The 14,699-nt window shown below is 48.4% G+C and overlaps 1 protein-coding gene across 1 annotated transcript in view; it reads right to left on the reverse strand.

Annotated features, from left to right (window-relative positions):
• The window catches only part of SLC6A11 (solute carrier family 6 member 11), a gene marked incomplete at its 5' end in the record, with an annotated part of 120,092 nt that overhangs the window by 25,092 nt on the left and 80,301 nt on the right, over positions 1-14,699 (reverse strand). The window contains one exon of the mRNA XM_079712796.1: positions 4,323-4,426. Within this exon, the coding sequence (XP_079568922.1) occupies positions 4,323-4,426 (104 nt within the window). The remainder of the gene's footprint in view (positions 1-4,322; positions 4,427-14,699) is intronic.

Below are 14,699 nucleotides of genomic sequence, written 5' to 3' on the forward strand. Positions count from 1 at the left end.
TTGTGATTGATTAAGTCATTTTTCAGCAAGTGGTCGCTTCCATACCTTTTTCCTTGGGGTAGAGTATATTTCCCTGCCCCAATGACTTTGGGCTTAGCCACGCGACTTGCTTTGGCCAATGAGCTATCAGCAGGTGTGACACAAGCAGAGGCTTGAGATGTGCTTGCGCAATTGGTCTTGTCCTTTATCCCTTCTGTGATCTGCCATGAGAAGGACTTTTCCAGGGGAGCTGCTGTCCCTGCAGCATGGACCCCAGAATGTACACATGGAGCAGGCTTAAGCCTGGTCTGGACCCTGGAGCCAAACCTGCCCAACCCACAGCCTGAAGGAGAGAGTCCCCAGCTGACCAGCAGACTGGTGAGCAATAAAAGCGAATGCTTGTTGTGGTGAGCTACTGAGTTCTGGGGCTGCTTGTTACACAGCATTCTTGTGGTAGTGAGTGGCTGATACAGGTCCCTTTACAGAACTCTTCAGGCACTGTGGACAGAGGCTGGGCTGGCAGGCCTGGAGACTTTATCTGCAAGACTGATCACCTCCTCTCTCAGGGAAATTCAGCTCAGCCCAGGAGGGCAAAGTTATTCCTAAGGCTGGGGTAAATCTGCCCTGCATGCCTGTTTCTGGCCCCTGACTTATCCAACAGTGCAAAACAAGGCAGCACTGGTGAGCAACGTGTTTTCTCCATAGCCTCTCCATTCTGGAATTCTCCTGTGTTTTTTGGACCTGCAGTGTTGAACATTGTCACTGAATCCTGAGGCCCAGGGAGGATAGTCACACACTCAATCTCTTTTGTCATCTGCCGGGAAAGCTGGGATGTGAATCTAGTTGTCTCAAACACCAAAGCCCACTCTTTTCCTAAGAGCTACACAGTAACAATGCTCCCTAAGAATTCAGACTTCTAAATCCTGACTTTTGGAAAACAATCTTTGGGTGTCCATGTGGCTGTTGAAAACAAATGTACCTTATTGCAAGGTTCCCCGCCACCCCCCCCCGACCCTGAGTGATGTCCTCACATCACAGAGGGACTGCTCTGAGCAAACCCGAGGTGCTTCCAGTCCTGTGCCCTGAACCCCCTTCCTCGCAGCACCCCAACCTCCAAGCAGAGAGAGCTTAGCGGCCTGTGTTCTGAAGTGAGGATTTTCCCCGCCTGGTTTGCTCCATCTCCATCCTTCTAATTCCTTCCCCACAGGGCACTTTCTAGGTGAAAAGATACGTAAGAAGTGCTTTGAAGTTGGCAGGAGCTGAGCTGGGCTTTGAAGACCTCCAGAAGCTATTATGCTGTCGGAAGAGAAGGTATTAATCTACTCCCTCTGAGTTGGGAAGATCTGCTCAGGGAACAATTTGGAAACAGAAATAAAAGGAGCCCTCAGATTTTGCAATGTCACCTAGGGGATTTGCTTTCTGCTGCTGACAGGAGGGGGAAAAACCTGCCTGTCGGAGGGGAAAGCAGAAGGGATCTGGGGCGGTCAGCATATTTCACCCACGTGCTTGGCGAGGAAGAAAGTTGCCATTGCCACTGCCCTGAGACACAGCCTGATAACGAGGCATTCTTGGCTAAATCCTTGTTGACTGTAGTAGTTGGGGAAGAACTGGCCAGGCCTGGGAGTGAGGGATGGGGTGCAGCAGCCAGAAAGGCCCAGGTTCAAAGCCACGTTCCATCGAGCAAGTGGCCTACCCCTGGCCTCAGTTTTCTCATCTGTATAACGGCGTGGCTCCTTCCTTGCTTCCTTACACTTCAACCAGTGTTCTCCTAGGCTTGAGGAATGGTGGTGAACAAGAGGACCCAGACTGTGTCCTCATGGAGCTGACGGCTGAGCTGGAGGTGATGGACAGTGACCTAGAGATTTCCGCAACGCCCAGCACAGAGGGCCCGCACTGGACGCTGGCTGCTGATGTGCTGACAGCTGTATGCAGACAGCATCCCTCTCCAGCAGCCAGAGGGTGTCACACTCAACCCGGACCAGAGGCCTGCCCGCTGCTCTCCCTGTGCCTGCGCCCTTCTCTTCCTACCAGTGGTTCTATTTTGTATCGTGGCTGACAGTGCGCTACATCTCATCCCCCAGACCCACCTCCCGTGAATGCCTTGAAGGATGAGAGGCTCTTCTGGACAACCTGGTCTGACCTCCCACCTCTCTAACATCCCTCTGTCCAACAGTACCCAATGACTTCGCTGCCTAACGGCCCAGGGACAGCAGAGCTCGCTGGCTTCCCCTGTGGCCTTTCCTCCAGCATGTTGGATCTGCCCCCTTTCATTGCCTTGGTTTCCCCAAGTGGCAGTCTCTATAGACTGGAGCTGTGTGTATCTCCAAAGGTAGCGATTTGGGCATCTCACACTTAGTGACACATACAGCACACGGCTGACTTAACAAATGGGTTGGTAAAGCGATCACAAAGCCAGCTTCCAGGGAGGATGCAGCGGAGTGGTAGGATGGAGATTAGAAGACCGTGGCCAGAGTCCAGGTCTACCACACCTAGCTGGAGGAATGACATCCATGAGCCTCAATTTCCCTCCCTCGAAGATGAGGATAACACGGGAGGGACTTCATCACCGACAAAAGTTCTCTGAAATGATGCTCCCACTTGAGCCACATAACAACCAAGTGATGTGGCTGTCACGTCCAAGTTCCCATCCCACCAACAGACTGTGACATGGCCCCTCTCACTGTACCCTCACCTGCATCAGACATGGGTCATTTTTAGACCACAGCTCATTTGCTAGTTAAGGAAAATAAGCTCATTATTTTAAGAGTGTGTTGCTGATTTTTCTCTTGGCGTTTTAGGGTTTTTCATATGGGTCTGTTTGTAATCTTTACATATTAGGGGTGCCAACCCTTTGAGTATCATATTATATGTTGTTAGTATGCCCTTTAATTTTGTAGATGATCTTCATAATGTTTTGTTTGGAGATGTAATGCAGAAGGTATACAGATAACATTTGTATTAATGTGGCTTTTTAAAAATTATAAAAGCAATATGTACTCAAGAGTAAAGACAAGGCAAAACAAAACATTTAAATTGTACAGGAAGGTATAGGTAGAAAAAGCCTGTCTCCCTATCTCTGACTTCTGTGTCTCTCTTCAGAGGTGACTCTTTTTAATAGTTTCCTATGTATCTTTCCAGAAATTTAGAAGTTCTAGATATTTATGTGAATCAATCTGTCACTTCCTTCCTGATTTAATTACTTTGATGTTTCCATACCTTTCCCATTATGAAAACAATATTTTACTCCTTGTTTTAGGATGGTTTTCTTTTAAAAAATATTTAACTGTTGAATCAATCTGACACTTATTATAGTGCATATGTGGGGCAAGGTGAGGATCTATCCTAATTACTTCCACCAAAATACTTATCCTATCTCAGAATCGTTTGCTGAAAAACCCTTCCTTTTCCAATGAATCCGTGTTCAGGGACGGCTTCATTGCCATTAGTCCACAAGTTTCTACATTAGAATGAGGAGCTCTGGAACTCGGGGGCAGAGATGTGCTGTCCAGCCATCTCTGCGTATTCACCGTCTGTGACCAGGCACTGATTCAGGAGTGCAGCGACCTCAGCAAACAGGCCACTGGCCTAGAGTTAGAGACCAGGGTGCAAAGTTCACTTCCGCCAGGCACTGATGGGTGACCCTGGCCAAGTCCCTGGGCCTCTGTGGACTCAGCCTCAGGGTAGAAACCAGGCTGCAGGCATGAGGACCAGGCAGCCAGGGTCACACAGCCTCAGGCTCACCTCCCCATGTGGGCCCCTTCCCCACGATGGGTGCGGCCAGCTGCAGGAAGCCAGGGAGGGAGGGAGGCCTGTCAAGAGAGGGGCAGCAGGGCACTGGCCATTCCAAGCGGGACTGGACAGGACCCTACAGTCAAGGGTGAAGAAGCAGGAAAGAAATTCCTGAACAGAAGGCAGAAGAACAAGGCCCTTCATGTCAGAAGACCTGGGTTCAAGTCCCAGCATTGCCACTTACTAGCTGTATAACCTTGGGCCAAGCATTTATCCTGGGATAAAGCTTTGCTGTATAGGGTAGGATGGAGGCCTGAATACCATTCCCAGAGTAGACTCACTTTGCAGCCTGGAACGCACTCTGATCATGTTTGTTATTCTCCTGGCCCCTCTGTTGGACCATTCTTTGACCCTGGGGTGGGGAGAGGCTGACAAATAGCCCAGGGTCCTCTCCAGTTCCACCTGGAATGGCTGGTGCCCTGCCGCCCCTCTCTTGACAGGCCTCTTTCCCTCACCCAGACCTGCAAGGTGGGAAGATGACCGCGAACTAGCCGGGCAGCATGGAGGGCTCTCCGGTTTGGTGGAGAGCTGGCAGGGCCTGGGGAAATGCTCACCTGTAGCAGTTGTTGTTATAATCGTTATAACTTCCCAGAGCAGTCAGACAACCCAGGCAGATGGCATAGGAGAAAAAGATCTGCGTCCCAGCATCTACCCAGACCTGTAGGGAGGCACAAAGAAGTTGGCAGAAAGAGAAGTCAGATGTGCGGTGAGGGGGTGGGTGGGGGGGATGGCCCTGTTCTCTGAAAGCCCCCACCCACACCCAACCTGCAAAAAGACTCCACAAAGGGACAATCAAATGTCTTCATCTCAGGAACGTGTTTTTTTTAGAAGTTCTATTCTTGGGGTGATTAAATATAAACAGCCTTAGTTAAAACCAGAATTTTCTGGACTTTATGGACAGTAGTTCACCAAATAGCAAGAATTTGGGTTTTAGGACTCTGCTCCAGCTGTGTGACCTTGGAAAAGTTACTTAACCTCTCTGAGGCTTAGTCTCCTGAACTGCAAAGTGGGAAATAAACTTCCCTCTCAGGACTGCTGAAGCCAAAACAAGTGATTTTTCTGCTTTGTGATTAAGACCACCAAGAGAAAAGCTCTCTCGGGTGTTTCTGAACTCACAGAACTTATTTACCATGTAGACCAGGGGACCATTCACCATGGGGCCCAGTTACAATGAAACCCCATTTTTCCTACAGGTCTGGAAGCTTCTCTCACTCTGCCCCATGCGCTCGGCCAGAGGACAGGGAAGTGAGATGGGGGAGGCCCTCCCACCAAATCTTTACCACCTTTCCAAAGAGGTGCATTTGGGCTTCCTATGTGATACATGTGGAAACTACTTTCTTAGTCTCCAAGCTTCCCTCCAACGAAACCTGCCGTGGAAGGCCTGACACGCACAACAGGAATTATGGTGGTTTCTCTAACGCTCCCCTGGGCTCTCTTTGAGCCCTGCTCCTAGAAGCTACCAAGGAAAATCCACAGCTAAAACCCAAATGCAGCTGATGAGACTGAAGCTGGCGAAGCAAGTGCCATCTAGAGAACGGGGCAACTTGCTCAAGACCACACAGCTGGGAGTGGCAGATGCAAGTCCAAGGAGACACACCTCTAGAGAAACATGTGTAACCAACCCCAGAATTTCAAAAAACCTCTGGTGTAACCCCCTACCCAACACAGGACTCTCTTCTGGGTATTTTTGACAGAATAGTCTCTGCTTGACTACCACCAGTGATGGGGAGCTCCCTACCTTTTGACACAGCCCCTTTCTTTTTCTTTAGAGAACTCTGACCATTAGAGCATTTCTTAAAATAAGAGAAAATCTCCCTTCCTGTTTTCCTAGTTCTGGGGCCACCCAGGCCACATCTCCCTCTCCCATGCGGCAGCACTTTACAGATTTGAAGAACCCTCTACAACACAGCCTTTTCCAGGCAAATTATCTTAACTTCCTCTCTCTTGGGGATTTGATTACACAGTACAGGTCACTCTACCCTGGATTTGCTTGCTTGTTAAATCATTCAAGAAATACTTATTAAAAGTGAAGATCACAGTGCTGGTTCTCAACCTAAAAAGTGGTACATTTTCTTCCTCTAACAAAGAGCCTTCGGGTTTAGTGTCTCAGTGCTAAATGAGGAACGCAGGGAAGGCTCTTTCACGAAGTGTGTGTATGTGTGTGTGTGGAGGGGGTGCCAGCAGATCAGAGCGGGCTGAGACACGGTGAGGAGGAAATGGGAAGAGGGAATATTAAAAAACTTTTTCAAGAAAGGGGAGTTGGGAGACAGGGTGGTCGTGAGAGAGAAAATAATTTAGGGAGGTTTTTTTAAAAAATAGCAGAAACTTGAGGATGCTTAAATGTTGATAGGAAGGGCCCAATGCAAAAAAAAAAATGTTGAAGATTTGGGAGAGAAATGGATGTAATTTAAAGTCCTCCTGCTCTGCCTCAGTCTCCCCATTTGCCACCTTAGTGCACTCCCTTTTCTCCTCGGTAAGGCCAGTAAACCATATGGAGAAGCAAAATACAGGTCAGCTCCTAACCTAGAAAGCAAAGCCAGATCCCAGCAGCAAGGTGCTGGGATGCTCAGCACTCGAACACGTGTGGTTTCTAAAGCCTCTGCAAACAGGGTGTCCCTCTCCCCAGAACCTTCACTGAGTGCACAGACCAGAGCGAGAGAAGCCTCCAGACCTGTGGGAAACCTGGGGGCTTCATCACAACTGGGCCCCATGGCAAATGGTCCCACCCTCCCCACATGGTAAATAAACCCCTCAGTGAGTTCAAAAACACCCAAGAGAGCTTTCCACCCACACGTCCCAAAGATGGGGCCTCAAACCACGCTTTCCACCTGCAGGGGATTTTTCTTGCAGTTTGCTCATCACACCCAGCACTAAAACAGGCATCTGCTGGTTTTGCCCACCCGGCACCCATCTCCCCTTTTCAGGTAACAGCACCCCAGTTTTACTTTGAGAAACCACCTCTTCCCCACCCAGGCCAATCAAAGCATTTCTCTTGGCCACAGTGACTGGTTCGGGGATGAGCATATGATGCAAACCAAGCCAATGAAACTCAATTCTGGGACTTTTAGTGGAGCTACTGCAAATGGGACACATTCTTTTCTCTTAGAGATATTAAGCTTGTAACTGCTGGGGGTCATCGCTGACCATGAGTGAAGAGCCTGCCTGAGAATAAAGCCAATGCAGAGGAAAGCAGAGTTTAGAGCAAAGACGGACTAATATTGGAGATATGACTCAAGTCCCTGGATCCAGCCACATCTGAAATCAGGCCTACCTGAGAGTATTTCAGTTTCAGAGGCCTATAATTCCTCTTTTTCTTAAGTCAGTTTGAACGGGACTGCTGTCACTTCAAGCAGAAAAAATTCTGACTAATAGCAACATTAAGATCTTAGAAAAACCCAGGGGCTCTAAGCCCAAATTCTTCAATCAATCCTGAATTACCAATGACCCAGCATTTATTGAGTGCCTTCTGTATGCAGAACCCTGTGCCAGGCTCTGAAAGAGGTACTGTACAATTATTTATAGCACTCCATCTCTGTCTGCAGGTGAGATAAAATGAAACATTCAGAGAACAAGATACCCAGTACCTGGGAGTGGCAGAGGAGGGGAAAGATTTACATGTGCTAGGGCAATCAGAGAAGGCTGTCTGGAGGAGGCACACCTTTAAAGACTAGAGAAGTGATGAAAGAGGACACATTGGGTATGGTTCACGTGAGAGAGGAATGTGTTCTCAATGATTTTTTTTTCTTGCTCCCTTACCTCTGTAGGAAAAAGGCTGTCATTTTTATTCAGATGATTACCATTAAATCAACACCTTTATACAATACCCTTAGCCCTCCCCCTGTTGGTTCCCTACTATGGGGAATATTGAAATTAGCCACATCTTCTCTTTCTTTCTTCCCTTTCCTCTAGAATCTAACTTGAAGAAATATTCATTTGTTTCCAGTTAATACCTAAAGGCATTATGTGAATTTACTTTACTTTTCATATACACACTCCCTTCTCTCCCAATTTTTAATACTGTACTGTATCTGCATTATCAGAACATACAACCATTTCATATTATATCGTCCCCCTTTTGCCATTATTTAGTGTGAGTTCTACAGGTGACTATAAATTTAATGCTCACCCCCAGCCATTATGTTAATACCTCTCCAGTCAGTTTTGTTGTAGCTTGTTCTCTAGTAAATTCCTCAGGAAAGGCTTATGGGAAATATATTTCCTGGGTCCTTTCATGTTCCTAACAGTTGATCTGTGGCTTTTGTACCTGAAAGTTGGTTTGGCTGCATATAAAATCCTTGGTTCTTTTTCTCTTCCTGAGTACTTTGATGTTGCTTAGTTGTCTCCTGGCACAAAGTGAAGCTGTAGAAAAGTCTGACGCCACTCTCATTTGTTTCCTCTTACAAAAGCATTTACTCTTTTTGTCTGAATTATCAACAGGTTTGTTGCTTTCTCTTGGAAGTCTAATAATTCTAATATTATTCTAATAAAAACATGTCTTAATGTTGATTATTCTGGGTTATTTTTCCCAGGCATGTGATATACTTCTTCAAGATGCAAATTCAAGTCTCTTCTTTTATTTCAGGGGGAAAAATTTCCTGAATAATTGTTTTTAGTATGTGTTCTCTTCCATTACTTTGGATTTCTCCTTTGGGGACTTGTTTGTATGTTGGATCTTCTTTATTTCTATACCTATCACTTTTTCTTACATTCTTTAAAAACTTTCTTCATTTTTTTCTTTCATAAGCTGTCCTTCCTGTCAGCTCTCCTTTCAAATATTCTTTTTGCCTAACAATTTCATTTATGCTAGCGCTTCATAGCATCTATTGTTTCTTCATTTCTTTTAGCTTGTTGTGAAGTATTAAGTTGCTGGGTCTTTGTGGAATGCATTCATTATCTATAGGAACACTATTCTGCTCCTAATTCTTTTTCTTATAATAGCTTTGTATGAGACTTGATTGCAATCCTTTTCTGGTGCTCACATGTAGGTGACATGCTTTTTTTTTTTTTTTCTTGGTACTTTTAGTAGGAGGTTTTCTTGTGTAGAGGATCCAGGGAGATTTTCTGGCCTCACAGGTCTAGAGTTGCCTCTTCCGACAGTACCAAAAAGTCTTTAAAACTATAGCCACGCAGAGAGTACTTTCTGAAATTACTGTTCTCCACTCTTATCCAGAATTTCTTTTTGTTTCCTCTACTGTCTTTGTCCTGCTCAATTTGGATTCTGCTTCCAGTGGTTTCTCCTCAATGTGGGGGTCCTGTCTGACCACAGAGCCTCAGCTGGTCAGTCTGTAGAGTTCCCAGGTCCCAGAGCCCTGCCTGAACTTCCCACAGTCCTCTCACACTCACCTGTGACTTGCAGCCTGAACACATCCCTCCTAGTTTCAGCTGACATTCTCAGATGGGTGCACCAACCTTGTATTCCCAGAGCCCTCTCCTTCTGTGGGTGAATACATGTTAGAGACTTATGGGTTTCCTGTCTCTCAGCCTTCTGTATCCCTTTGCCTTCCTCTTCCTCTTCCTCTTCATCTCATCCCATAGAGTGGATACCATGCACATGTTACTGTTGTTGGTGTTTGACCCTACCTGTTCAGTTCACCTTTTGTGGTTCATGGAGCCACCTAGTTATGCTGAAGGTACCATCCATATGCTTTTTGGTTTACTATCCTAGTTTCTCTGTTTAGGTGTGGAGATTCTGGAAAATTAAAAAAAAATTTTTTTCTGTTGCCATCTTGTCTCCTTGGTTCTCAAGACATTTTCAGAGGGCAGATTAAAGAAGATTGGTCTTGACTAGAGGTGAGAGACGGATCCCCAGAACTGAGGGATGTGGTGGATGGGGGTGTAACACTAGAGGATGAGCCAGTTTTTTAAAGGGAGGTTCGAGGTACAATGTGGGGGAAATGGGTACAAGTATAGTCTGAGCTGTTCAGGAGATAGGCAGAAAGTCTAGGGCTAAATATTGCAGTCTGGGCTGGAGATACAGATTTGCAAGTCATCAGGATTTTAGTACTAACTTAACGTCTCCTTGACTCCAGATCCAAAGCTCTCTCCACTGGCCTTTTCTATTTTCCACATTTGATAAACCAGTGTTGATTCAACTTTTCTGCTGAGCTACATGTTTATTGGGCCTGCAGAGCCCGAGAAGCTTCAGGATTAGATTTCTTGAAAAAGTCTCACAAAGAAGCACGATATGTCTTCACGTGGACTCTACACCATCGGACTCCTTAGCAGACAGGCATACCTGATGCACGTCTATATTCTTAAACACACCTGTGGCTGCGAAAATGCCACAGGGTTCCAACTGTCAGCCTCCCTACAACCTCTGTTTAGGAAGAAACGAATGAACTCACTGGGGGAGCTGTATTTGTTAAGGCTACGCTGAAATAAACAATAACCCCCTGAGTCTCAATGGCTTAGCACAACGGAAGTTTATTTCCCGCCTACACAAAGCACATGGCAGATTGTGGAGGGGCTGGCTCTCTTCCACCCAATGACAGCGAGCAAGGCTTCCTACCTTATCACGATACCCCTAGGTCAGCACAGCCTCTGACGCAGAGGAAAAGACTACTAGAGCTTTGCTTGGGAAGGTGTTTTTTTTTTTTTAATGATTTCATTTATTTTTTGCTGCATTGGGTCTTCACTGCTGTGCGTGGGCTTTCTCTAGTTGTGGCGAGTGGGGGCTACTCTTCGTTGCGGTGCGCGGGCTTCTCATTGCAGTGGTTTCTCTTGTTGTGGAGCACCGGCTCTAGTGGGCTTCAGTAGTTGTGGCACGTGGGCTTCAGTAGTTGTGGCTCGTGGGCTTCAGTAGTTGTGGCTCGCAGGCTCTAGAGCGCAGGCTCAGTAGCTGTGGCGCACGGGCTTAGCTGCTCCGCAGCATGTGGGATCTTCCCAGACCAGGGCTCGAACCCATGTTCCCTGCATTGGCAGGCGGATTCTTAACCACTGCGCCACCAGGGAAGTCCCATGCTTGGGAAGTTTTTAGAATCAGACTTGGGAATTACTAATACCACTCTGCTCACACACCACTGACCAGAACCAAGTCCCGTGATCCCAACTTAAAGACAAGGAAGTCTGGGAAAGTCTCTTCCCATTTCACTCAGGAAGAGAAAAAATAGATGGTTAGTGAACACAAAGCATTGCCTCTGCTACAGGCATTATCCCAAGTCTTTTTCATCTAAGGCGATTTCTTTCTTCAACTAGGAATTCCACAAACACCCGGAGATCAAAGTAGAACATGGTGGCCACTGGAATGATTTGACAGAATGATTTGCAAACAGAGGCTAATAAAACAGGCCAACAGGACATTCATGAACCTTCTACCAGTTTGGTGATGCCTTAGGAAGTGGGAATCTTGAGTCACCATTTGTTGAAAACCTACTGTGTATGCAAGGCTTTCATGGAACAATCTCATAATTTACATAACCATCTCACTAGGCAGTATTGTCACCTCCATCTTTAGAGAAGAGGAAGCGGATCCATAGACGGCCAAACAGCTAATAAGGGACAGAGTCAGGTTTGAACCCCAGGCGTTCTGGCTCCACATTTTAAAGAGAAAAGCTGGGGCCTCCTGGTGCACTGAGTAGGCCTGGACTCTCAGCAGGGGTTTAAACAGCTCTGTGGCTGTGAGGTCAACAGGACAAAAGCAACCCCACCTCCATGAAAGGAAGACCAGGCAACTGAGCCCCACTGACCAGCATCTCCCAGGACGCCACAAAGGGGGGGCAGCTCAGTGGAGAAAGGGCTTCCTAGTTCTCAACAGAATTTGAAGAGAAAACAGTCTCCACAGAACAAACCCTAAGGAAGCTGGGTCAGTAGCCGAGAAACGGATCGCTCCCCATGTTCTGCAGCAATGAATGGGGGGCGTTCTGGCTGCGCGGCAGGGGCGGTCCACATTCAGAGGTTTGGAGGACAGATTTGCATGGGAACCAGGGAGCAGAACCCCTCTGGAAGAGAAGTGGCCCCACCCTCCTAGCTCTGGGGCAACTTCACCTCTCTCAGAGCAACTTGTTCCCATGAGCCCTGGTGCCCAGTAGGTGCAGAAAGCAATGGATCAGGGTGAAACCTTCCTTCCCAACTGGATCAGTGGGGCCCAGCTGGGGGAAGCAAGGAAGGATGGACGGACCAGGACACACTCTTCCCTACCAAGCTCAGGAGCTACGCTGTCAAGATGGATGCTCAGTACCCGCTGCCCCTGTCCACACGGACAGCACTTTAGAGTGTACAAGACATCGTCCTACATCCTGTGACCTGCCCACTGCACTGGGGTGGGCGTCATCACGCCCAGGTTAGAGACAGCTGTTGGCGGTGGCGGGGGGACACGGAAAACGCCTGCCCTCTCTCCCTCTTCCCCCTTTGACCTTATATGTAGAATGTCTAATCTCCTAGAAGCTTGAGGGCAAAAGCGTCACCTCTTTTTCTCACCCCTTGTAGAGAAGAGACTACCCTGATTGCGGAGACCTGGGAGAGGGTCAGTGTGCACAGCGGTGAGCCCCTCCCTCCTTCTCTTGCGCACAGAAGATTAAATAAGATGATGTGTGTGAAACAAATGCTCAGCACAGAGCCCAGCTCTTGGAAAGCACTGAGGAAGTGCTCAGAAACCCAGCCGTGAGCTCCAACAGCAGGCACTTAGTCAACGTTAATCCCTTCTCAGAATCTACCGGTCTTCACAAATCTGGAGAAGAAAAAAGCCTCTTTTCCCTTTTCTCCCCACAATGCACAAGCACTGAGTGTCCACTATGTGTCCAGGAGCTCCTGCCCTCAGGGAGCTTACTACCTTCTAGCAGGAGAGACAGACCACACACACGGGCAGATACGCTGGAACACGGCATCTGGTGGAGACGGGCAAGTGGGCGGATGGATGACGGTGAGAGGCAGGGGCGTGGGGCAGCGGGGCCAGGGCCCTGCTCTGTGAAGGGGCAGTTGCAGATGTGACCTGCTGCAGTGTCTTAAGGCAGCACGGGCTACAGAAAGAAGATCCCCCAGAGATGTGCTCTCATGTCTACAAACAGCCGCCAGTCAAAGCAGAAGAGCAGCAACCCTGCCAGGGATCAAAGCTGGCGCCGGCAGGTGGGCCTGGTCCGTCTGTCCCTGCGCCCTGGAGGAGACGGTGTTTGCTGCACTGAGGCTCTGAGGTCTCTGACAAACGCAGCGTTAACCCATCCTGCCAGGAAAGCACCAGTGAGACGAGCCAGTCATCAGAGCACCTGCTCACCTTTGGAAGCACCGATGACACACCGGGGGCTGTTCTACACACTTCACAAATATTAGACTCACTGCTGAGATCGGTGCAATTATTATCTCCCTTTTATGGATAAAAAACTAACACCCAGAGAGGGGGAGTTTGTTGTCTATTTAGCTTTGGAGAGATGTACGCACTGGCCACTGTGTGAGGAGTCCCCTTGGGCTTAGGGACAAAACCTCCAGAACCTGGCCCGCCTTAGGGAGAAGGCCCTGGAGCATCATGTGAAGGGGACTAAATCAAACCTGGGCTTTTCCCCGGTACCTGGTTCTGCACCTCTCTGGGGCTTAATGGAAAGGGCATGAGCTTCAGGGTCAGGGAGACCCAGGCTGGAGCCCCGCACTGCCATCTACCTGCTGTGCAACTCTGGGCAAGTGACTCCACTTCTCTGAGCCCCAACTTCCTTGTTCACAAAAGAAAGATACAATGAACGTAAAGTACGTAATGGGGTACCTGGTATGGCTCCCTTAATCTGCTTCCTTTTGGTGGCTAATGCTTTTCCACTTCTAATGTGGCTAATGCTATACATAGCATGTACAGTAGCTTCTCCACTAAACATGTTATGAAAACAGGCTCCCAGGTCTTTCCCACCAACCCAGCCCCCTCCCTACCAGGTGAACTAATCAGATTTCTGAGCAGTACCAAATGCTGCCACCGTCCATCACTAAAGCAGAGTCACCTGCCCTTAGGGCCGTGAGCTAGGGTACAACAGGGAGGGGCGGAGGGAGCCAGCACCCCACTGCTCCCATGCTCCTTGCCCTGCCAAGAAGATGCAAAAACCTCCAGACCCAACAGCGCATGCGGTGTCTGGCTCTCGGATCCAAGTAGCCAGGACAGGGCTTGGTGGCCGTCCTGGGCTCATGACCCCCAACCTTCTCTTTCTTTAACATTTTCTTTTCAGACAGACAGCCACACACAGACACACAAACACACACACAACACCACTTTTGTAAGCAGAGCCTTCCACTGAGGTGAAAACATAACGTATATGGCCCGGCAGAAAATAGCTGAATTAAGCTCTTTCTTTTGGCCATTTATATTGGCAAATAGTCTCAGAAGATTAAAAGTAGGTTAGGAGAATAATACAACAGCTGTGTTTCCAGTGTGTACCTGACAACGGCTTTTGTAGAAGTGAATGATTACATGAATATCACTTCCTTCCCACCTCTTTCGCAGCCCCCTCTGGGTTGCTAGGCGCCCTCTCTTCTCCGCTCAGCTAATGCCACATACAGACACTGATGAATACAGTATGGCCATTATGAGGAAGGGAGTCGAGGCAGGAGGATTCAACTGCTCCCTCCCTGGTGCATTCAGTGAGGGGAGAGGGCTTTGGGGGAGATGATTCTGGATATATTTAAATGCTAATGTGCTGGGCAGCCGGGCAGGGCCGGCGGGAACAGTGGTGGGAAGGGGCAGCAGCTCTTGGCCTGGAAGCTCCACTGGAAATATGTTCTGCAGCCTCTGGCTCCAGTGCCAGCCCTTCCCCGGGCAGCCAGCCTTGCCCAGAGGCCCTGCCAGCAAAGTGTCACTGGGCTGAAGGGTTGCACCGTGGGCGGTGAGGGGAGCCTGGGTGTGTCGGCTGACCCTGGTGGCCCCTTTGTGTGGAGCAGGGAGCAGGGTCACTGTGCTGGGCCTTTGCCCGGAGGCTGGACAGCTGTGTCCTGGTCACACAGTGTAGAGGGAGTGGATGAGAAGTTGC

Source organism: Hyperoodon ampullatus (genome assembly GCF_949752795.1).
Source record: "Hyperoodon ampullatus genome assembly, chromosome: 10".
In the NCBI taxonomy this organism is placed as follows: Eukaryota; Metazoa; Chordata; class Mammalia; order Artiodactyla; family Ziphiidae; genus Hyperoodon; species Hyperoodon ampullatus.